The sequence below is a fragment of the Megascapheus bottae genome, chromosome 19, assembly GCF_031878675.1.
Source record: "Megascapheus bottae isolate mThoBot1 chromosome 19, mThoBot2.hap1, whole genome shotgun sequence".
In the NCBI taxonomy this organism is placed as follows: Eukaryota; Metazoa; Chordata; class Mammalia; order Rodentia; family Geomyidae; genus Megascapheus; species Megascapheus bottae.
In genome coordinates, this window is record NC_143527.1 from 43,497,141 (window position 1) to 43,523,052 (window position 25,912).

The following is a 25,912-nucleotide window of genomic DNA, read 5'->3' on the forward strand; positions in this document are numbered from 1 at the left end:
TTTAAAAGTGCATGAGGCGATATGCAAAGGCAGTCAATTCCACTGAATTATACATTGAACTGGCAAAGGTAAATCTAAGAGTTTCAGGGTTGTTAAAATTCAGAACTTCATACGAAAAATATTTTCTTGATAGAAATCACCCTCGGAGGACATAGTTTGGATTACTTTCCCTGGCTTTGTAGTCTACTAAAAGGAGCTCACTGGCCACACACCAGATTTCACTCATGAACTGATCAAGGTGTGTCTATCTATGTCTTATTCTCCATGTGTGGCAGTGGCTGGGCCAACATCAGTCTCACATACGGTGAAATGTTCCATAATCAGGATTAAAAGGAGCCTGACCCACAGCAGGTGGCACCTGGAATGGGACATAAAGCACTGTGAGTGGACCCATAAGAGGTAACAGAGCAGACTTGGATGCTCCCAGGCTCTAAGTGGAATTAGGAACCACTAGTAAAAGAACTGTAATTCTAAATGAGATATATTCTAATTATGATGTAAGGATGTAAACACAGATCAGAAACATATTCTAAGGTTTGAAAATCCATATGTCAAGGGTAGAGGACTGGCTCAAGTGGTAGAACACCAGACATAAGCTCAGAGACATGCTCTGAGTGAGTGGATGCCCCTGAGTTCAAACTCTGGAACCAAAATGAAAAGCTACATGTCTACATAGTTCTATTTCTACCCTGAGTTATCATACTTTTTCACCTTCAACAATGATTGTAAACTAAGTGTAATAACATAAAACAATCTAACCTTCCCACACTGCTCCTTCTCACCTATGCACACCCTCAAGCAATGATATGCTTATCTGAGTCTGACTCATGCAAGTTCCTGAGTGACCTTTCACAAAATCCACTCATGGCAGAGGTCATGCAAAGGAGGGGTAGTGGCTGCATTTTATGTTTAGTAGGAGACTATCATCTTCCCAGCAATGTCTTGATAGCTGCCTCCAGGAGAGCCCAGGATGGTGATGTGCTCCTGTCTCGCTTGGCAGGACAATAGCAGCTGTCAGGGCCATGATAAGAGCCAGTCCCTGTCATCTAATTCTTTAATACATGACATCAATAGTTGTTCTAAAATTGCTTTCATTGGACATTTTCCTCCTGAGATAATGCCTACAAAATGAGGATTGAGCATTGTAGTTAATTAGCATTGTAGTTAATTAGAAGAAACACCAAAGAGGTGAAGAATGGGGAAGGTAGACTCTGTGTTTGTTTGCTGTTTTCTGTCTTGGTCCATGTGAATACCTTGGCAATAAGTCTCACCAGCAGCCAGAAGTGGATTCACCAGTCAACCACCAGCTCTTCTCTGGCATTTCCCTGTACCTGTGGTTTGCTGCATGTGGAAATGCACTATGTCTGGGACATGCTCACCTCATATTCCTCCTTGAAGCCATAGCCCTCTGCACACTTCATCTGGGTGATGTGTTGTAGGAGGTCTGCCACGCGGATGGCAGGATGAAGCTGCCCAGTCTGGTATGGCACGTCTGCTGTCTCACGCTTCTTGTAAGTGTGGGACTGCACCAGGCTGCTGGTTTCACTGGCCATTGTGTGGGTCTCATCTAGGAAAGAAAGCCAGGGAAAGTGAGGGCGAGCCAGTGGGTAAGTTCGGGGTCACAGAATGCTAAGAAGCTGCCTGAAGCCTCCCTCACTCTACAGCTACACAACCCCAAGGGTAGCTTCACCAAGAAAGAAAAGTTACACGTTAGGAACTCTAAATGGGGTCGGCAATACTGCTAGGAATGAGGCAGAAATCTTTGGTTTTACAAAGCAGTCCAAACGATCTATTTGCTTTTGCAAAGCTCAAGAATGAGAGCCTTTTTGCTGCTAAAATTGGTAGAAGTTTCCAACTGAAACTTCATCAAGACCTGGCTCAGAACCAGACTTGGAGACTTCCAAATTTTTGTTCCCTCGTTTGTGTGATGGCGGAAATAAACTCAGTATGAATGTTCTGTGAGCAAATCAAAAGTGCACAAAATGGGTTGGCTTCGAAAGCTAGCAATGGAAATGGGGGTTGCATACACAAAATCAAAGAAGAGTGGGAAGGGAGGGGAGCCTGGACTGGAGGAAAAGGTTTGGATGAGTCCCTTTGCATGCTTTGGGATCTGAAAGCTTGACAAAATACTGAGGACCAACACATCACACGTGGAATGTTCTACAACAGCAAACATGCAGGCCAGCTCAGGGCAACCCGCTGGCTCCACCAGAAGAGTCTACAGGTGAGACACACACTCTCCCACTCCCTCCAAAACTGCTCCATGGGACAAATTGGGAAACTTACCATTTATTGGCACTTTTAAGAAGATACATATCAGGAGAAAAGAGGAGAAGAAAAAGGAAACAGGGCATAAGCAATAGTACTGTGTGAATAGTTACAGGTAGTTTTTCTTTTAGTTTTGTGATTTCATTTGTTAAAAAAAAGTTTGTATTCAGAGGAGGTCAGAGGACAAAGCCTCTATGTCTCCCATCATCTTAGGATGGAGGTATTAGATATAAGCACTCAATGATAAGGAGGTTAAGGTTAATATCATACTTGCTTTTCATTCCCCATGAACCAAGTAATGACTAAATAAAGCTTATTTGTATTCAACACATTTTTTTTCCTCAACCAAATTGTGGAACAAAATTAAATGTCAGAATTTGGTCCAATAAGCCTAAAGAGGCTGTATTTTAATGAATGACGACTTGTAAATTAGATTAACGAACTGTAGAAATGGTAGATATTAAAAAATGTCTGTGGCAGGAAAGTGCTATTTGATTAAGAATTTCATATTCGACAGGTTAAACTCACTACAATGCTGAATCCCTTTAGTTTCTTTATGATTGAAGGTGGCTTTCATCAAAATATAAAGCTGAAGTCAGCTAAAAAGTAGATGCTATCCAAATTAATCTTACATATAGAGAATTAAAATATTTTTTGAAAAGTGTTTCTAATGTTGGCGAATTACCAGATGAGATATCAAGAAGGAATTCAGCTAGAGTTTCTGATTTTTTTAAAAAACTTTTGTACTCAGAGATTCAGCTCCAAAGAAAATTTAGCCTTAGGATGCTTGGTGAGCTGGGCTTGTCTCGGACCCTCACTTCTGTCTGCATTGCAAAGCCCCTGGGGATGCATGGTATGAAAGGTGGCACACAGGTGTGTAGCTATGTTGCTGTTGCTGAAATGGCACCTGGATCACTACAAGGCGGCTAAAGACACAAAGACAAAATAAAAGAGGGTGGTAAGTTGACTTTATGATTTTTTTCATTTGGATTTGCTTTGAAATTTAGCAATAAGTATGTTCCCATTTTAACCGTCACAAAGACACCTGGAAATTTTGTACCCTAGAGGTTCTGCTTGGCAAGTGCCAAGGTCTAGCAACTGATAAACAGGATCCGTACTGAAGTACTAAAATCGACTGGGCTTTTCATTCCTCCAGCAGGAATTTCTGTTCTTTATACTAAAATAAATGGAACATTAATTAGTTTCCCCTCTGTGCCTCTCTACTTCTCTTAAGTGTTATACTTTGTAGAAGGGATATAATGAATTTGCATTTCATTGTGGGTTAAGACTTCTAAACTGCACCTAAGTGATACAGGCCTTTCAAGTGGATTCATCAACAACCTAGTACCACTCTGATCCCAGGACTTAGGTGTTTCTGAAGTTTCAAAGCCACAGGGCTGTGGTCACTTCTATACAACCCTTCTGCACTGAATCGTGACACGTTGGCCTCATTTCAAATATAGAACACATCTTAAAGCACTCAACCACTACACCAAGTCCACCTAGAATGTTCTTAGCTAGTATGTATATGTTGAAGACAGAATAGTTTTCTTTTAGGAAACTGGGTTACCTCTTGAATCAAAAATTGCTGACTAATTGGGTCCTGGTGGTTCCCTCCTCTAATCCTAGCCACTCTGTAGGATGAGGTTCAAGGCCAGGCAAGGCAGCAAAGTCCACTAGATTCCCATCTTCAAAATAAGCAGCATATAGCTGAACTGAAATAATGGCTCAAGTGGTACAATATCAGCCAAGAAAGCATGCGGCCCTGAGTTCAAACACCATTATAAATAAACAAACAAACAACAACAACAAACCAAATACCAGACTCCAATAAAGGAGTCATTTCCTTTTCTGACTTCTCAATAAGGATTTATTGCTGACAAACAATATTACCTGTTTTATATTTCCTACGTATGTTTAAAATTTACCCATTAATATTTTAAACCAAATATAAATCCTTAGAAGAGGTAATAAGAGAAGCCTAGAAGCCTAGAAGGCCTAGTGGAACCATGCTTGCCTAGCATGCATGAAGCCCTGGATTTGATTCCTTGATACTACACACACATCATATGCCAGAAGTGGTCCTGTGGCTCAAGTGGTAGAGTGCTATCTTTGAGTAAAAAAAACTCAGAAACATTGCCCAGGCCCTGAGTGCAAGCCCCAGGATTGCTTTAAAAAAAAAAAAAGAAAGAAAAGAGGAGGTAATAAAAAACAAAGTTTCTAAATAACAGTGATAATTTTCTTAGAACTGAAAATTAATTCTATCTATATTCATGAATGCTTTATCATGAAAATTTTAAGAAATCAGTTGAAGAATACTGAATTGGAACTAATGCTGTATTTTTTGTGATGGGAGAAGATCTATCTAAGCATCAACCATCTATCTACCTATTATCTACTTTATATAACTAATGTAGCAACCCAAGCAATCTGTCATTCAAGCAATCAATCTGTTTAATTTTGTGAGAACATGAGGTAAAGACGTAATTATATTCTGTGCGAGGGCTGGACATCTTAGCAAGGGAGAATAAAAGGAAAGTACTAGAGAATTTAGTTGTGATGAATTCTAATTGGAAACAAAACATTTCTTCTTGTCTCAATGTATATTTACACATGAGACTATCCACCTAAATATTGGAATTAATATAAGTCTTATCTTTTTTTCCATGGTTTTACCAGATAATGTTAGCACTCTTATTAAGCAATATATGTATTTCCATCAGCAGGTATGAATATTCCTAAGGACTACCACTAATACCTACAGCAGCCATACATGAAAACACTTATTTGTGCATTTGGATAACTAATTTTTCATGTGGTGCATCATTTCTGTGACTTGTCTCTTCAAGTGAGTTTAGGAAAAGATGACTAACCAACTTTAAAAGATGTCATTAGTGTTCATAACAACAAAGCAACAGTTTTAGGAAAAAACGGTATTTGTTTAATAAGCTTTTCTCAATCCTGCTGTGAGCGCTGAACATCTTCTTCCTTCTGACAATGCAAGTCTCATCCCTCTCTGCTCTTTGCTCTCCCAGAGAAACCTGGGAATGAATGCCACAGCACACAAAGGAAATCACAAACAGCCTATCCATCAATTCTGAGAATGTCATTTGCATGTAGATACAATGTTTGGATTCCTGCATTCCTCATTTGTGAAAAAAAAGTAAGAGAGTTCTTCAACTTGACATTTTAAAAATGTGTGTGTGTGTGTGTGTGTGTGTGTGTGTGTGTGCGTGTCTGTATGTGTGCAAGCATGCTCGTGTGTACTCTGGGAGGCTCTATTAGTCCTCAAAATAAGACTCAAAAATTGAGTTTTATTCTTAAATTTTGTCATCGTTCATTTTCCCCCTTCTCAGGCAACAAACTTGCTTACATACAGACAATACCAGGAGGGAAATAAAAATTAGCTTCTATTAAGATACCATAACAAGTGAGAGAAAAGAGAAACACAGGGGGAAAAATGAGGCTGTGAGGACATAAGCCCTTGCAAAGAGAATTAAGAAGAGGAAGTTGAACGACTGAGAATGGAGCTCTTGCTATAATGAATTGTTATATACCTGGAAGTCCTTTTTGTTGTGCTCCTTTCCGGGAAGGTTAGTAGTAGAAAGAGAACACAGCCAGGACACACTTGGGTTACTTATGCGTCTCAAATGCAACAGCAGCTCATGCTCGTTTGCTTATCAGTCAGGTAATGCCATTTCTCCTCACCCTTCTTACACTGCACAAGCGGGAGGGGATTTTTTTTCCCCCTGTAACCCCCTGCTGAAAATATTTCATACTTTCAATGCATTCTGCCCCACTGGGCTAACATCTTAGTTCATTTCTAGTGACATCTGACATATCACAAACCACAGGATGACAAAGTGCCATCGTGTCATTTTGCTATTCAGAACACCAGCTCCACTGACATTCTGCTGTGTGTCAGTCACTTGGGGATGCTGGGGGCTTGCCCTAGGCAGATGGGTAGGGGGTCTAGACTCGATTATAATTGTTACACTGCATCACAGTGGGCATCATTAGAAAAATGCTATTTTTGAAATTGGCATTTTTAGTGCTTAGCAATAAGTGAAAATAATGAGAAGCTATTTTCACTTTTATGACTATCACATTGGACAGAATTCAGCTTTTGGAAGTACACAGCTGAGTGATGACATGCCATTTTTTTTCCTCTGGGATGGGAACTAACATCAAACCCTGAATATAGACAAGAACACTATTGGAGCTGCAACGGTTCCCTTGCATCTTCTGATATCATCCCTACATACATGCATCAAATCCTTCTTATCAATAGAGACTGCTCAGAGAAAGTCTTTCCATCCTCTACCCCTCCCCATGCTCCAATCCCCTCTCCCCACCCAAGTCTCCCTTCTAATCACTGCATCATGCAGAATTAGAACTGCAGTCTCCCGAGAGTAGTCCCTATCTCAATCACTCTTACAATTAACTGTGGCAAAGTGAAATGTTCTCACCTAAAATTGCAGTTGGCACAAATGGGTCTGTCATACATCGTAAGCAGGGCAGTGCAGAGAAAGCAAAAAGAGAAAGAATAGTAAATGACGGATGAAAGGTCCCTCAATTTCCCCCATGAAAGCCAGAGAAAGCTTTGTCTTACAACTTATCAAACACAGTAAGGCCCTAAAGCATGAGACAGAACAAGGGGTTGACAGTTCTGACTGCCAAGGGGTGGCAAACAGAAGATACAGTGGAGAAGAACTCTGTTACCTGGGTAGTAGGAATTAGGCACCGACGTGCTCAGTGTGTTAGTTTTCATGGTGAAGGATGATGGTGAAGACACAGCTGTAAAGAAAAGAAAGGCTGGTCAAAGGCTGTAGAGAGGGTTTGAGACCTTACGTTACCCACACTGCTCTATGGAATGGGAACTGTTTACATCAAATTCTGACATTCACTGAAGTCTACATGGGAAAGACCTGCATTCCCAGCTGACTTAGGTAGCTACCTGTCCTTTTAGAGACAAACACACTTGTATCACTTAGAGACTTGTCTTCCCCTGAAAGGAGAAACAGAGCAACATGCTGGGTGCTGATGGTTCCCTCATCTTCCTCCTGAGGCTGAGGTCTGAGGATTGCAGTTCAAAGCCTGACTAGCCCAGGCAGGAAAGACTATGAGGTTCTTACTTAGATCTATTAACTACCAGAAAACTGGAAGTATTGCTGTGGAAGAATGCTAGCCCTGAGCAAAAGAGCTCAGGGACAACACTCAGGCCTTGAGTTCAAGTCCTCACAACCGAAAGAGAAAGAAAAAAGAAAAGAAAAAAAAAAACGAAACAAAGAAAAGGCCCATAGTTACCACTTGTGACAAAACCAACAGACTTCTGTTTGGCTTCTAGCCCTTTCTTATATAATTCAGTAATCACAGTGAGTTGAGGTATATAAATCAAAGAAAGAAAGAAACCATGGCTTCTTTATAAGGTGTGACTGTTGTTCTTAATATGCTATGTGTTTCTCATCTTTTTTGTTGTCCCTTGGTCATCTCATATTCTTGCAGTATCTTACCTTGTTATCTGATATACTGTATATATGTTTATTTGAAATAGGATAAGGAAGGGGAGAAACAAGATGAGGGGAGGGGGTGAGGGAGGGAAATGGGGACAAAAACAGGAGAAGGGGTAGCAATGATTGCTAAGTCAGGCACCTTCTATCTGGTGAATATAATGTAACCCTTCTATCAATTATAATAACAAAAGAAAGAAATCATGGCTTCTTAAGAATAGTGAGAATGTTCGGTGTCAGTAATCCTAGCTACCCCCGAGACTGGATGGGAGATGTGGTAGAGTGATAGCCTTGGGTAGCAAATGGTAGAACATTAGCCTTGGGCAAACCAACTAAGAGACAGTGTCCAGAGGCTGTGTAAGCCCAGTATTGGCATAATGAAAAGAAGAAAAAGAAAAAAAGGGAAAGGAAAGAAAGAAACTGGGAATTCCAATGTTTTTGTAAGTGTGTCAAAATTCTTTCCTTCCTTATAGTTTGGAAATATCCAGAGCACTCCATACTGCTATGATCTGGATTAGAAAAAAATGAAAGGCCACGTGTCCTCTGCTGAATGTTTACCATATTGATCTTTCCTCTATTAACTCAGCACCACTGTCCTGTCTCTTTATCCTAACAGGGGAAGTTTATTTCAAGAAATTATATGGTTTAACATCTTTAGTACTCAAGGTGGTTAAACACCACAACCATATTCCTGTTCTATGCTTGTATGATTTGTTTGATGCCAAGTTCCCATCGGGTCACCAATATACACTGTCATTATTGCATTTACAAGAAGCATTTTGAATCCTGTGGCTAGTGCATGTGGTAATGATTCTGATGACATGTGTTAGCTTGAGAGCAGTACCTGCAGGGTGATGCCTGTGTTCAGGTGTTTTAAAGATAAAATTAATACATGAGAGAACCAGAACTGGGACCCAGGTGGTCTGCCATTCTACCAGATGCCTTTTCAAAAATACAGAAGCATGTTGGTAACAAGCTACCAAGACCAGAGAGCAATGCATTAAAATATTTTGCCCTTGTAAATTCTGTTAGATTACATGGCAATAAACCTGCTTTATTACTTGTGGGTATTTTTATGTGGTTATGCAAGCCAAATCCAAAATAGTGATATTTACTTTCACCTTTCTGTTAAAATATTTTAAAGTATATTTGTCTCTCAGTATACAAATTAAACTCCTTCCTATTGCCCTATTGTTATGTTCTCATGTTTATAGAATATTAAAAATAGAAGGCACTACTCCTATTTGCTTTGATGGGGAGATTACTCCCAACTGTCATAAAAGTATTCCTGCTTACTTAAAAAATTTCCAGGCTCCTTGATTTCATTGTGTCATTTCTAAAAGCAACCAATCACCCAGTTTCCAGCTCTTTCTTCCAGCCCTAAAAGATCTCACATGTATGCAACTTACCATAGGGGTGGGATAGCCAAGGGATATAACGAATACCTTTCCTGAGAATTTTCATCTCAGTAGCTGCACATTGATAGAGTATTATGAAAAAGCATAAGTATCGGGGTCACTGCTGATAGATGAGATACACAAGACCTACTCATTGCTGACAGACTAGGAGGAAATGAAAAGCCTCTTAATATGCTTTATCTGTAGGATTTAGTAGTTGTGTGCAATCAAACAATGACAAACTGCCAAAAAGCACATCCGCTACACAGGCCCTTGTATGCTGGCTTTTGCAGCAGTCCTTTGTGTGTCTATTTCGCCTCTCCACAGATACACTGACTTTAAAAGAAGTAGTTGCCAAATTAAACTGCCTATCCAGAGACATCCTGGGGCTCAAACTTCAAATGCCTCAAAACTACAATGTACATTCCGAATCTAAAGGTGGATCATTTCAAGTAAATTTATTTATGAGGTAAATCACCATGAAACAAAAGTTTGGAACCTTTTGAGGATATAATAGAAAGCAACAGCATGTATTTGTGTGACCTCTTCTTCCATTTTTTCCCATTCCCTCTCCCTGTTTACTTTTTTCCTTTTCCATTTCCTCCTTTTTTTGCTCTTTTTCCTATCCTGTAAACATTTCTAACTGTTCTTCTAGGCAAAAATTCTAACCCTATACTTGGCCAAAAGAACTTTTGAGTCCTAGCCTATAGCATTTAGTTTTATTTTGGCAGATAAATGTACTATACATGGAAATTTAAGTGAAAAATAAAACCTATTTTTAAAAAAGCAGTCAGAACCCCATGAAAAACATGAAGTAGCATGTGTGAAGCTGAGAAGCCAACATGAAATGGCAAAGAACAGTGCCAAGGTTGAAAATCAAAAGTGCTGTCTTTCCAGGGCAGCAGAGAAGCACCTTATGCTTGCAAGTCTACTGGGTTCAGTGTGTGTGAACACTCAAATGTGGCAGGAAATGGTAGAATGAATGTAGCCACTATAAACAGACAAAAGGAAGGCCTGACTTCTCTGAAGTCAAGCAGCATGTAGAAGAAAAGCCAGGCTCATGATGAGAAAAATGGCTGGACGAGCAGTGCCAAGCACAGGCCTAGGCAGGACACTGGTAGACACAGGCCATGTGGTTCTCAGTAGCCTACCCCCAAAACCCTTTTGAAGTCCCAGTACTCTCGATGTACCCACGAATGTCTTATCCCTACATATGGTACAATTTGGCTCCATCTCCCTGCTGACTAATGTCTTGATTGTGTAGCTGGGGTCAGTGTCAGGTTGTAGGCACAAATTTAACATGTGAGGTAAAGAAAACTTGAACCCTTAATTCAATGAGTATCTGCCATGAACTACAATATCAGACACAGTCACAGGATCTCGCTGTGGCCTCTCAGAAACTCATTAGGAACAAAACAATGGTTTTTTGGTACAGCACATAATCAACCTAATTGTTAGTTTCTGAAAATAAAGCCTTGTACCTGGATCACAGGTGGCAGCCCATGAAGATATTAGCTGAGCTCAGTGTGCAGTTTAAGACTTGTGAAGTTGGAATACACTTTAATTTATTAATTGTCTCTAAGACCCCTATAATAAAGGAAGAACAAGTCAGCTAAACAAATAAACAATTACCTTGTTATTGCCATCGAGTGAATTATTTGTAACAGGCTTCCCTGGAGTAATTCTATACCTGGCATGCTGCTCATGTACGTGATCTAAGCAAGAAAAGCAGTGATGTGAAGCAGGTGCCTTCCTGTCACTGCACCCAAGCATTCACTGGCACTTTACCATGGCTTCTTATGCTCTCTGACCTGATGCTAACACCTTCAGAACAGCATCTCTGCTACGCAACCCAAGGGCATCAGGCTTTCAGAATCACTTAAAAAGACTAGTGCAAGCAACCTGGCTTCGGAATGGTTTATTGCTGTTTTATCTCTGAGGATGACCTGGAATCTCAAAGAACCAGAGCTGTAGGAAAAACCACACGAAGTGTGTACGTACACCTCCCATTGAGATTGTGCGTGTCCATGAAGGAGAAGGCCTCATCGCAGTTGGTGCCTTGCTCTGCGTAGCTCTTGTCCATGGAGTTCACCATTACTGTCATTTCTTGCCGCGTGCTGCTCATTGTTTCCTTCCGCTTCTTGGCCAGTTTCCTTAGGACAAAGAATTCAATTACATAGAAGTGCATGGGAACAGAAAAGGAAGCAATACCATGCCTAGTGGCTGCTATTCACAAATAACAACTGAATTCATCACTTGTGTACTTATTTGTGTACCTTCTTTATGTCAGAGACTCTGCCAAGCTACATATATGAGAATGAAAAACATCCATTGCCTCCTCCAAAAATCCACAGCCTAAAATGGTGTCTTTCCCTACTGTTAAATTAAAATAATGGCCTTTCATATAACTCTATGCTTACTGATAGGCTTCGACAATTAATAACTTTTTACTGGATATTCTATATCACCACATAGCCTAGATATAGTCTATATTGCCACATAGAGTAATGAAGAGAAGAATCTAGTAAATGTTGGCCGGGCAAAATGAAAATAGAGATTTTTGACTTATCATATGTTAGACATGCACTGAATACACCCCACCTGCACACCACAGCTAAAAGGGTTCCTCTGTGAGAATTCTTTATCTTGTTCTCCTTCTATAAAAGAAATACAGAAAAAGAACAAGAAGCCAAGCATGGTGGCTTATGCCTGTTATCCTAGCTACTCAGGAGGATAAGATCTGATGATCATGGTTCAAAACCAGCCCAGTCACTTGAGACCATGAGACTCGTATCTTCAATTAACCATGAGAAAATGGGAACTGGTGTATGGCTTAAGGGCTAGAATGGTAGCCTCAAGCTGAAGAGTTCAGGGACATGCCCAGGCCCAGGGGTAGGGTTGTAGCTTTGGGCTGAAGTGATCAGGGACAACAGCCAGGCCAAGAGTTCAAGCCCCAAGACCAACACCCCTCCCTCAAAAAAAAAAGAACAAGAACAGCAATTTCTTTGCATATTGTTTAGTTACTGCTCAGTAACAGTAATAGAAACTCACACTCCAACACTATGTTACTTATATGAAAGCCATAATAACCTAAATAAATTAACACATAAAACACAGGTGGTTATCTTATGTATCCAAGGCAGAGCAGAATAAGGTCTGAGAAGCTCAAAGGAAAAAGATACAGTGGGAAAGTTTACATTCATAGCACTATCATACCATAAATAACATTCAAGATCTGCCCAGGCACTAATTAGTCAAATCCAAAGAAATAATAGCAGCTATTTCTAGTAAATCATCTTGACACTGAAGGAGCCACATAATCAAGACTGCACCCAAAGCAGGTGATCACTAATACAATGGAAAGCCCTGCATTTTAAGACCATATGGATAATCTTTATGATCATTTCCAACAGATACATAATCCAAATGCTTTCTTGCCTGTAGTTATACTTATCTGTTAATTTCATACTTTGAAGGCGCAAGAGTTTTACCAATGCATTGCCCTTTTAGTTGCAAAACGTTAGTAGAAAAAAGAAATACCTTTTTAAACAGATGAATAAAAATCACCTATAAAGTCTCTAGTAATATAAAGTTATAAAGATTAGGAGAGATACGCCAATTTGTGATCCCTATGGGTGATGACAACCCTCTCTCCCATGTGAAGTCATGGTTGTTTTTTTTTTCCCAAGGATTCCCTGTTTTTAGTCAGCTGTACTGGCATGCAAGCCAGAATCTGGGTCTGGATATTCTCAGCAGGTGTTCTGGGCAAAGGCTCCAGAACAAGCCCCAGATCCACAGCTGCGTTCCCAAGAATACATTTTCTCTCTACTTCTAACTGCCTGTTCCTAGAAAAAATATTCTCAGGCCAGGTCTCCCCAGGAGCCCTGAAATGGAGGACTGAGATAATTACCTCCATAATTCAGGGAAAACACTTTCTGCTTGAGTTTTTTTGATTTGCTTTTGACTGATAGATGTAGGTAATTGTGTCAGTGTTGTTTGTCTTCTTGTTATTCTGCATAAGGAGCCACAGTCACCTTTATTAGACATTGCCTTTTCTTCCTGATTTTCTCTAGTTCTGAGGATTTGGAAACAACAGATAACTCTGCAACAGATTCTTACATTAGTGTTTTCAGGGCAGGAAAGCATGTTGTTAGATGACGGGCACATATCCCCCAATAAGAGCTAGGCTGTATTGGAAAAATATTTCTCCATTTTAATCTTCAGTGATGTTACACTAAACACTCCATGGCTGATCTTTAAGCAGAAAGGAACCCTGGTAGGTATTTATGGGTGCATACTCAAACTAAACAGAAGTCAAGTAAGACCTGCCACCTTGAGCTCATATCCTTTAAGCCCCAGACTCCATGTCCACAAATCTTCAAAACTCAGCTCCAAAGCCAAGAAATGGAATCAACCTAAGATGCTCCTCAGTAGACAAATGAATCAAGAAAATGTGGCATATATGCACAATGACATTCTATGCTTCCAGCAGAAAAATTACATTGTTCCATTCATAAGGAAATGGAAAGACTTAGAAAAAAATCATACTAATAACTGTAAGCAAGACCCAAAGAAACACAGACTCCATGGTTTCCCTCATTTGTAATAACTAGAATGTGCCTATAAATCTACAAGCAAACCCAATGGACAGTAAAAGACATGATTAAACAGCAGTATAAACATTCACACAGTGAGAAGAAAGGATATTCTTAGGAGAGGATCACAAGGACTCAATAACTATGTGCATAATATCATATAAAATGATGCTTATCGAAATGAACTCCAAGAAATGGAAAAGATTTTTTATACTGTTTGTGGTTCTTTTTTTCATCATCTTTTCCCCTTTTTTCTTTGGTTTATTCCCTTTTGTCACTTCTTGTGAATCATGTACCTTTTGTCTTGTATGTAAGTTTATCTGATTTGGGGAAGGGAAGGGGAAACACAGAAATGGTAGAACAAAGGTAGAACCAACTGAGTAGTGAAAACCACTAGAACCATACAACTTTGGGGGGAATACAAGGAAGAGAAAACTGGGAGAGAATAAGGGAGGTGTGACATTGTTTAAAAGGAAACATACTCATTCCCCGACTCATGTAACTAACACTTCTGTACATCACCATTACAAGAATAATAATAAAAAACGATTCAGTTCTCAGCTCCCAATGTCTTCAGAAATTATTCCTGCATTAACTCCACTCTTCAATCACATTTTCCTCCCATCAGATGTGCTAGCCATGATATGTAAAGAAAGGACAATAATGGGTGTGAGAAACTGGAGGGAAATAGCAAGTTAGTCATTCTTGGCAGATGCCAAGTTTTAGGAAAAATCAGCAATCCAGCCTTGATGTCAACTTAATTTTCACATATTATTGAACAACTGAAATTAAAAAAACAAACACTGTAGGGCTCACATAAAACATACTACTCTCCATGAGTAAGAGATAAGAAACTTAATTGTATTGAAGTGGACACTAACACAATGCAGAAGATCACTGCCTTTTAGCACTCTGATCATGACATCCTGTTTAATCTGAGCAATGGTGTAAGAGTTATTCACCATTCTCATTTTATAGATTAGGCAACTAAGTTTTGGAGACATTAAAAAAAGTGGAATTGAGCTAAGACTTGGACCTTTACCAATCGAAAGATTGTACAACAAAAAGATTTCTTCTATAGTCCATCAATTTCCTTATAATTACATTATTACCAAATTCTATTACCTCAAAACTGAATATTATGTATTTAGAAAAAGTCAGATTGAATTACTAGAGCCTGGCCAAGGAATTACACAATTCTGGTAGCATCTAAGATGATCAGTAATTGAATTAATCATCATCACATGAAAACATTAGTAGTTGATTAACAGCTACTCATGTATTCAAAGTAGTACATATCATTAGTGAGAGTAGTGAGTCATTGTATTGGACTTTCATTTGTTCTTATTTTATTTTATTGTAAAAGTGATATACAGAGGAATTACAGTTACATAAGTAAGATAATGAGTAGATTTCTTGTCAAATAGTATTACCCTCCTCCCTTGTTTTCTTCTGCTTTCCCTTCCCCTCTCCACTACTCTCCCCCCAGGTTGTAAAATTCACTTCCAACATAGTATCTTGTGAGTTTTGCTGTTGTATTGGCTTACACTTTGTCCTTTGTCTCACCATTTCTGTGATTCCCCTTCCTTTCCTCAAATCAGATAAGCTCGTATATGCCGGGGCTAACCGGCAGCAAACCAGGGTTCGCAGATTGGGGTTCCTGAAATAGGGGGCAAGGACTAGGAAGAAATAGAAAAGAGACAGACACACCGGGTCCGGGATATCCGCAGTCCAGGTAAAGACTGCCGCATTTATTTTTCACTCCCGCTTCTTCCCTCCCTCAGACCCAGGGAACCTCCAGGTGTTACATTCATATGGTAAATCTCAGGTCATTTACATAGAATAAGGCCAGAAAACAATAAGACAATAAAGCCATTGTCTGATGCAAGTCAAGGTACAGTTTGATTCCACTCTGGCTCCCAACAGTATATATGACAAAAGGCATCCCAATCAAAAGCAATGACAATAGGGGATAAACCAAAGGGGATAATGAAAAAGAAATAAAAAAAAGAACTGCACACAATACAGACACACACACACACACACACACACACACACACACACGCACGCACGCACGCACACACACCCCCAAAACACCCTGTTTCCATATTTTCGAGTTTGGTTAACATCATTTTATATAATCCTATGTACCCAGAATAACATTGTCCCATTTGTAAGGAAATGGGAAGACTTAGCAAAAATCATATTAAGTGAAATAAGCCAAATCCAAAGAAACACAGGCTCCATGATTTCCTTCATTTGTTGTAATTAGTATATGTCTAGGATATTCTTAGTAGAGGATCACAATAGCTCAATAGTTATATACATATGACCATGTAAAATGAGGCTAATTGATATCATTTGTTCTTAGATAAAATATATATTCTTCATGATTGCAGATGGTTGAGAAAGGTTTCATTAAGACTGAGGCTTGGTTATGACTAGATAGAATGGATTTTAGTTTTCTTTCCCTCTTTTAGGCTGTGTGTGTGTGTAAACTTGTCAGAATCATGTATAGAGGGGTTACAGTTACATTAATCAGGTTGAGCCTTATGTTTCTGATTGATCTCTCTCTTTGTCTGTCTGTCTGTCTGTCTGTCTTTAGTGCCAGTACTGAGGCTTGAACTCAGCGCCTGCATGCTGTCCCTTAGATTTTTCTGCTCAATGCTAGTACCCTATCACGCGAGCCACAGCTCTATTTCTGATGATTTGGTTAACTGGAGATCTAAAAGAAAATAAGGTCTTAGATTTTCCTACATGGGCTGGCTTAAAATTATGATCCTTAGATCTCAGCTTTCACAGTAACCAGGGTTATGGGAACAGGCTATTGGCACTCAATTTCATATAATTTTTTTATTGAAAGCTTTGAAGACTATTTGGAAAGCATTTCAAATTAAACAAAATAAATTCCTTTAGACAAGACGATTCCTAATGTGGAACCATTTTCTTTGTAATCTTAACTAAAGGCACAAGTAAATTTGTCATTTTAATTTTTAGCAAATGGTTTTCCTGCACCATTTTACTTTCCACTCTCAAAATCTCTGAGACATGAATCTCAAAGGCCTTTCCTAATTAAAAGACAGAAGGAAAAGTTCCTGTCAACATTCATAAATAGACCATAAAAAAATTAGTAAAGACTTGCAGGTTTCAGAACAGTGGCAAGATGAGGGAACTCTTCCCCATGTCCTAACACAAAAGCTAAACACCCTGAAAATTAGCCCTTCTAAGGTCCTTCAGTGAACTGAAGTTACAGGACAAACAACAGCCCTTCAAATGTAAAAACCAGTAGTGAATCTTTACAACTTTTGGGAGTAAATACCTATGTGCAGAAATCTCTAAATGAATCAACACCTGGTCAGGATAACTCGCACTGTAGTTGAGAAGCTTCTGAGAAGCAGTGTGGACAAGATTTAGGGGATTTCAGGTGAAAAACTCCATGGTTGTGGATGGGGGTGGGGATGACTAACTTGAAGCAGCCTCAACACTTCCATGAGTTACATCTCCAGGATTCCTACCAAGGGTCACAGTTAAACTCAAAGCTCTCATACTGTGGGTGGGCGGAAGTCAATACCAGCCACATATTGAAATACGTGGGAGTGTTCTGATCTTAACTAGGCTTACTAGACCTCAAGGAAAACTACCCTGTTGGAGCCTAACCTGCTCAATTTCAACAGTACAAAACCGATATGGAAGAGAAAGTACCCAATCTTACCTTACTCAGCCTTCCTGGCCTGCCTATGATTGACATAGGCAGCACTTCAGGAATATTGGAGAAGCTCAGAGAGGTCAGCAGTGCAGGCTCACTGCAAGTCTGAGACCTCATCATAGTACTCAATGCCTCTGTGTTCCTTGACACCTAGCCTGCTGCTTGCAGTTTCTTGAAAGGAACACAACATGCCAGCTGGCCAGAAAGAAGATGAGCAAACATCAGAACCAGAGGTAGCGGAATGAAGACAATGAGGAATTAAAACAGCCATGATTAATGAAGGAAAGGACTATAAAGGAAAGATTATGCAAGAACAGACGGGCAATACCAACAGAGGTGGAAATTCTAAGATACATTAAAGATTCACAACATAGCCACTGAGATGAAGACTGCTTTCGATTGCTTTCCTGTTGAGGACAGGAAACAAACAGCAACAAAACCAAGTGCAAGGTAACCCCAAAGATGTAACATATATGTAGTGGAAATGCCAAGAGCACACAGAAAGCATCATACAGGTTTGAAGCAATAGTAAATATTTCCTAAGACTATGATCCGTTATTAAAGCACATATCCATGAAAATGCTGTTAAGTGCCAAATAAAATAGTAAAATAAAATGCCAACAAGAGCTATCCCTAAGCATCTTACATTCAAACTGCAGAAAACAAAAGATAAAGGGGAAAAATGAAGATCTATGACTAAAATACCTTACTTACAAAAAGCAAAAAAAAAAAATAACCTTTCAAAAGCCTCAATCAGGAAGCATCAGGGTCAGGTTGAAGAAGAGAGACACTGCCAGAAAATGCTGCATTCTCTGAAATCACCCGTTAAAAGCAAAAGGAGAAAAGAAATAAAAGACATTGGTAGACAAACAAAAATTAGGAAATTGGTTGGTGGTAGATTTTTCTTGGAAGAAATACAAGTTCTCTTTTTGCTGTTTCTGTTTTCTTTCCTTTTTGATCTCTTTGTTCATTTATGTCTTTGGGAATATAAGGGAAGCACAGAAATGGGGAGGAATAAAGAGTAAAAACAAATAATAGTACTCACTGGATACTATGTTGAAAGGAACTATGCAACTTGTGGGTAGAGATGAAAGTGGGTAGAGATGAAAGAGGAAAAACTGGGAGGAAGGGATGACACTTTGCAAAATGAAATGTACTCCTGGGTTAGGTAACTGCAACCTCTCTATGCCTCGCCTTAATAATAACAATAAAAAAGTTAAAAAGCACAAGTTATTCTCTGATTAGGTTCTTTAGCCTTGCCTGTTCAGCTTGCTCACATCTGCTCCCCATTTCTGCACTTAGGACCCCCCTAGTTCCCTATCCTCTGAAAACAATGAATCAGTTTTCAACAGTCAATCATTTGCCTTGCCTAGGATAGGTTCGTGCTCAGAGTGCTATGAACCCTAATCATCATAAAGTGACATCTAGAAGGAGCACGAGAACCACTGGTTCATTAAGGACTGAATGAGTAACCTGTAGGTAGTATAAGCTCCAATTATGACTCCATCCTTGCCTGTTCAACGGACTTGTACTGCCTATGTCTGGAGCCAGAAATATGGCCTCTTAGGAATGCAGCCCTGGTGATCCCAAAGGATGAATTACATAGTCACTTTTCTGAAGTGCCCCACCCTCCAGATAACTCATATATGGAGGGAAGTGAAGCAAGGCTTATTCCCCTTTCCTTTCAGTTTGAAAATGACTAATGGTTGGGCAAGCACAGTAAGGAGCAGGTTCATGCCATAGTTCTCTGGTGGAATTGGCATCCCAAACATGTTTTCCTGGCAGTAGGACCATGTAACTTCACACACAGTGTCTCCTGTCTTCAGAAAGATGAGAAACCAGCCAGTATGCTTGTAGGAGCAGATGCCTTAGCTCTGCTGATGGCTGAGTTTTATAGTAGAGGCCCAAGGAGCAGGTTCTATCTTTACTGAAAGGAGCTGCCTTGGCCTGCATGAGTCTACCGTGCCAACATGCTTGCTAATAACTCAAAAAGTGTTCAGGGCTCGACTCTGAAAACTAAGCTCCTGTAACTCCTGACTATATCGCCTGTTTCAGGGAACAGTGTGTTAACTGCAGTCCATGACTCCTCTCTAATGCTTCTAACTATCACAACCATGGCTCTTTGACTTTCATCTGTAAGCTTGATATTCCAAGATCATTCTAACCAGCACACCTGTTATCAAATGCTTTCAGAATATAGTCAAGAACTTCAGTCAAGGACCACACTGACCTCTGGAAACCCAGTTCCAGAATAGCATCACCAAAGCATCTATTTGTGCAATAGACAAGCAAGATCATAAAAATCTTTGCACTTTTGGCAGCAATGAAGCTATGGCTATGTAAGACTTCAAGATCTTAATGTCTTTTATTCAAAACTTTGGCATAATGCAAAGCACACCTAGCATGTTTGCGAGAAAAGCCAGACCCAAGAGCACACTGTAAATGCAGTATACAAAAATGGATTGTTCTCTTTCAAGAAGGGATGTTTTTCTTGGTTTTTGGTTTTTTAAAATATTTTTTATTGTAATTAATAAAAGGGTTACATGATATTTACCAGATAGAAGGTGCATTAATTCACATACATTGATACCCTTTCACATGTCTTGGTCCCCATTACCCTCCACCCGCCCATCTTAGTTTTCCCCCCTTCCCTATCCAAATTTCAAATAACCAAATACAAATATATCCAATATATCAGATAACAAAGTGAGATACTGTAACAATATGTGATAACCAAGGGACAGCAAAAGAGATGAGAGATAACATAGTACATTAAGGACAACAATCATTCATTATATGGCTTTTGTTTCTATATCCTAGAGGTCCTTTCATTTAGCGTCATATTGTATGGCCTTATGAATCTAGGTTTTGCTCTATTGCAAATCTCTGCTAGTAGAGCCCAAGGTTTCTACTGATTATGACGAATGAGGGAAACCATTGAGCCTAAGTTCCTTTGAGTCTGGCTTACTTCACTTAATATGATTTTTTTTTTCTAAGTAGAAGGGATGTTTTTGTTTGCTACTTCTTTGAACTCTTGACTAAAACTTGTCTTTAGGATAGTTTTGGAAAATTGTCATACTAATTCTTAAGGTAAGGGGTCTAGAAAATATGTAATTGCTTAGCAGAAAATTAAAAGGAAAACTTTGCATGATCTAGATCAGAAATGTGGACTCCATGAAGAAAGAAAGAGAGCCAGAGAAATGACAAGATAAAAGAAAATAAATTTTAAATTCTTATCTGAACTAGCAGATAAAATCTGTATAAAACAGAGAGCTGCTGCACAAAATTCCATGTCCACAGCTTGTGAGTAAGCGGAATGAACAATAGGAAAGGTACAGTGAGGAATAAATGACTTCGCTACTGCAAGAACATGTAGAACCCATGGTCCAGTGTAATTATCATTTTAAAGATGGAGTCACATTCGTTGCAAATGCATATTGTAAACTCTAGGACATCTAATGCAAAAAGTAAAATAGTAAAAGCAAGAAGGAAGAAAAAAATGGAATAATATAAAACATTTAATTATAACAACAAAAGGCAGAAAAAGAATGGTAGACAAATATAGGATCAAGGAAAATATAGGACAAGAAATGGTTAATGAATCTTAAAATTTTAAATATCAATGACATATACAGATGAATTAAGAAATTGTCAGCCCGGCATGGTGGCTCACTCCTGTAATCCTAGCTACTCAGGAGGCTGAGATCTGAGGATTGAAGTTCAAAGCCATTCTGGGTACTAAAGACTGTGAGACTCATCTCTAATTAACCATTAGAAAATCGAAAGTGGCACTGTGGTTCCAGGGTTCGGGAGGTAGCCTTGAGCTGAAGAGCTCAGAGACAGCGCCCAGGCCCAGAGTCCAAACCCCAAAGCTGTCCCTACTCCCCGCAAAAAAAGTCAAAGTGTGATTAAAAGCAATGCCTAATTATTATTTGTAAGAAATGTTCCGTGAGTATACAGATACATATAGCTTAATGACAAAGAGATGAAAACATATAGATTAAGAACAAAGGGATGAAAATGTGCAACTTAAATAGTAAGACAAATATACTGTATTAAATTCACCAGAAAACTTTACAGGAGGAGTGGATAAAGAGAAGGCAAAAAGGGCCTTTCTTCAGAAATACTTAAACAGCCGTGATATGTACATACCTGTAACAAACCATCAATATATACAAGAAAAGTGATAGAACTACAAAAAGAAATAGATGAATCCACTACAATAATGGGAGACTTAACATTCCTCTGTCATCTAGGGACAAATCTGGCAGGCAGAAAATCAGTAAGGACATAGTTGAACTCAACAGCATCATCAATCAACTGGATCTAACTGACACCTTCAGAATATTTCACACAACAACAGCAAGAATCACATTATTTTCAAGCTCACAGGAACATTCACAAGGACAGAATAAATTCAGGAGCATAAACTATACCCTAAAATTTTAAAAGAATAGAAATTATACAGTGTATGTCCTCAGATGAAAATGTAATCAATCTAGAATTCTGTAACAGAAAGGTTGCTGAAAGTCCACAAATACTTAAAGATACACACCCTCTTAAAATGACAACAGGGAAAAGAAGAACTCTCAGGAGAAATTAAAATAAAATTTAACTAAATGAATGTGAAAATACAACACCAAAATTTGCAGGCTCAATCAAAAGTAATGCATAGCACTTGAATTTAAAACATTGTGCTCAAATAGAAGCAAAGAAAAATCTAAAATCAATACTCTAACCATTGAACAAAGAAAACTTGAAAAATAAAAGCAAATCAAACTAAAGAAAGCAGCTGGGCACTGATGGCTCACATCTATAATCATAGCTACTCAGGAGGCTGAGATCTGAGGATCACAGTTCAAATTCAGCTAGGGCAGAAAAGTCTGTGAGACCCTAATCTCCAATAAATTACCGAAAAAGCCAGAATTAGAATTGTGGCTCAAATAGTAGAGCATTAAGTGTGTGAAAATGAATCTCAGAGTCATTACCAAGGCCTTGAGTTCAAGCCCTAGGACTGGCAAAACAACAACAAACCAACCAGCCAACCAACAAAAACACCAAAAACTAAAGGAAGAAAAAGATAAAAGTAATAAAGTTCACAAAATGAGGGGAGGGAGGTGTGAGGAGGGAAATGGGGACAAAAACATGAGAAGGGGTATCAATGTTTGTTAAGTAATGTATCTTCTATCTGGCTAATCTAATGTAACCCTTCTATTAATTACAATAAAATATATTTAAAAGTACTAAAATTCAAAATCTTCATTATATAATAATCTTTCACTACATACTACAGGGCTGGTAAAATTTACAACAATGGAAATCACAGGGAGACAAGAGCATGAAAGGACAAATGATTTTCTGGTGTTGGCTTTTATAATTAACTGTATGTTTAGACTTAATGGAGAGCTGAGGTAGAGACTGGAACCAAGAAGTATTTAATTTTCTCACAGTTGGGCTAGAATAGTTATTGGTTGAGTCCAACAATGCATACTATACCAAATAGCTAAAATCCAGCTGAATAAGCCTAAGTGACTAAGTAGATGTCACCTTAAAGATAGATCTGTAAAAATTACCACGTAATGATTTTTAAAGTCAAAGTTTTTGGAAAATCAATGTGATCTAATAACTAATTCTTTTAACCCAAACTAGTTAGTACAACAGCAACTGATAGAAATATGAAAATAATATTTATGGAAAGTTTGGAGGGCATCAGACAAGTAAGGCAATTTATATTCACAAAGTTGTGACTCTTACAATGATCCAGTATGAATACTGCTGCTATTATCCCTATTGTAGACAGAAGGCAACTGAGTCAGTTATGATCAGTTTTTCAAGGTTCCAAGGCTAGAGAACCTTAGACATCTGGCATTGTATTTGTTTTTTTATTGTTTTTTTTTTTTATTGTTGTTGTTTTTGCCAGTCCTGGGTACTGAACTCAGGGTCTGGGCAATGTCCTTCGGCTTTCCTCAATGCTAGGGCTCTACCACTTGAACCATAGCACCACTTCTGGCTTTTCTCTCTATGTGGTACCAAGGAATCGAACCCTGGTCTTCCTGCATGCTAGGCAAGCACTCTACCACTAAACCAAACTCCAAGCCTATGGCATCATATTTGTAGGGAGAGATAAAATCACCACTAAAGTAGGTGCAGGGGGTTTCTGGCTGCAATCCTAGCTATGCAGAAATCTGAAAGCTAAGTTAGAGTGGTTTGAAGCATGTCTAGGCAGAAAAGTCTGTATGACTCTACATAAACAGTGTAAAGCTGGGCTGGAGGCATAGATTAAGTAGTCGAGCACCGGCTGAGCAAGGGAGCCAAAGAAGAAGGTGAAAGTCTCTGAGTTCAAATCCTCATATTTGTCCAAATAAATTGTCTCTAAAACCATTGAGTAAATCAGTAATCACACTTTACTAGTTGCTTAAATCTGCACAAAGATAAAGGCTAGTTTACTTCGCCAGCTAGGCATTAGACTGGTAGACAGGTCTTCTATTATCACTTAGGATATTATATTTAAGAAGTTTCCTCAACTGACCCCAAATCATGGAGCATACTTACTGCCTACCCAGCTGATTTGTTTTTTATAGACTAGTTAATGAGGCATGACTTTAACCCAAATATTAGTTTTAAATTAAAAAAAATCAGATTTATGGCATTTTTGCCAGTTGTGTGGCTTAAACTTTGGGTACTGTCCCTGAGTTTCTTTTTTTTTCATTTTATTTTTTATTATCAAGGTAATGTTATAGAGGGGTTACAGTTAACATTTGTCAGGTAGCAGGCGTATTACTTCACACATTGATACCCCTTCTCGTGTTTTTGTCCCCTATTTCCTTCCCCCCACCCCCTCCCAATCATCTTGTTTTCCCCCTTCCCTTCCCTATTTCAAATAAACAAATAAACATATATACAATATACCAGGTAACAAACTCAGATACAGTAACAATATGAGATTAACCAAAGGGCAACAAAGTAGAAGAGAAATAACATAGTACAGTAAGAACAACACTCACCTGAGCTACTTTTTGTTTAAGGCTAACACTCTACCACTTGAGCCACAGCATCACTTCTGTTTTTTTCTGTGTATGTGGTACTGAGGAATTGAACCCAGGGCTTCATGCATGCTAGGTAAGCACTTTACCATATTCCCAGTTCCATGGCATTTATTTTGAAAATCTCTGTTTTAGAGTTTATATCTTGACAATACAATGAGTTAGAATGATAATGTTCTCAAATGTATGTGGAAATTACAAAAACTGATCTTGGAAGCACAGTAGAGTTGTAGTTTCCAGAAGTTGGGGAGGGAAGAAGAGAGAAAATGTCGAGAGGACGAGCAAGCAAGAATACAACAGGAGGGGAGAACTACCTTCTCTTGTTCGTAGTACAGTGGTATAACTGGTTGACAATACTTAAATGTCCACTTAGTGGAAAGGATTTTGAATGTTTCCATCACAAATGAATGCTATCAGATAATATTATTCTGAATGATCTAAGTGACAAAAGATGCTGAGGAATAGTCGGCAACAACCAATGGTATCCTTAAAGGAATGCATCAGGGCAAACAAGCTAAGACATATATGCAGATCTCCTGATCAAATAGCTGCTGACATCTCTCAGGATAGGTGGACACACATTCACAGGCTATATGCATTTGATGGAGAAGAGGTTCAAATTAGAGACTGTTGTATGAACTTAGTAAACATTACTCATTCCCAGACTTACAAGCTGGAAATAAAATATTTTCAAGACTGTCTTTCTTTTAAAATAAGTTGGAACTACAGGTAGTTCAGTTTATGATTACTTCTAACTCATGACATAAACGACTTATGTCATCTGAGCTGACAGTCACTATTATCACAATTTATAATAAAAAATAAGATCAAGATTATTATGTCATTTTTTGCAATAAAAGCATAGAATCCTAAGTTAAACTGACTTGTAAAAATAAAAATAGTTTCAAATAACCTCTGATTGAATACTTAGAATTTTAAGAGGAGAGAGAGTAGGAGTACCTACATTTTCCTAACAGTAGACTGTTGTTCTTGTTTGAGACCAGGCCTTGCTCTGTCACCCAAGCTGTCTGGAATCTCCTGAACCCCCTGCTTCACCCTCCCAAGTGCTGATCTACCATGCTTCACAAACAATGTAGCACTCGGTTGGTTGAAAAATTCAAATTAAAAAATTGAACTCTGAGGGGTCAAGAGTTTGGCTTAGTGGTAGAGTGCTTGCCTAGCATGCACGAAGACCCAGGTTCAATTCTTCCGTATCACATACATAGAAAAAAAAAAGCCAGAAGTGGTGCTCTGGCTCAAGTGGTAGAGCTCTAGCCTTGAGAAAGTCCAAGGACAGGCCCAGGACTGGCAAAAAAAAAAAAAGAACTTTGAGGGTATCTGATAGGTGAGCACAAATGGTTGAGTCATCAAGGGACAGTTCAGTAGGTGTTAG

General features: G+C 38.8%; 1 protein-coding gene across 8 annotated transcripts in view; it reads right to left on the reverse strand.

The window, feature by feature from the left end:
* The window catches only part of Ptprm (protein tyrosine phosphatase receptor type M), a 750,652-nt gene that overhangs the window by 155,137 nt on the left and 569,603 nt on the right, over positions 1 to 25,912 (reverse strand). For 4 of the 8 annotated variants that reach the window (XM_090353478.1, XM_090353475.1, XM_090353474.1 and 1 more), the window contains 4 exons: positions 11,177 to 11,328; positions 6,991 to 7,065; positions 6,738 to 6,764; positions 1,380 to 1,567 (listed from right to left, as the gene is read on the reverse strand). In XM_090353478.1, the coding sequence (XP_090209604.1) occupies positions 1,380 to 1,567; positions 6,738 to 6,764; positions 6,991 to 7,065; positions 11,177 to 11,328 (442 nt within the window). The remainder of the gene's footprint in view (positions 1 to 1,379; positions 1,568 to 6,737; positions 6,765 to 6,990; positions 7,066 to 11,176; positions 11,329 to 25,912) is intronic. The other 4 variants (XM_090353479.1, XM_090353477.1, XM_090353476.1 and 1 more) reach the window with 1 other exon arrangement.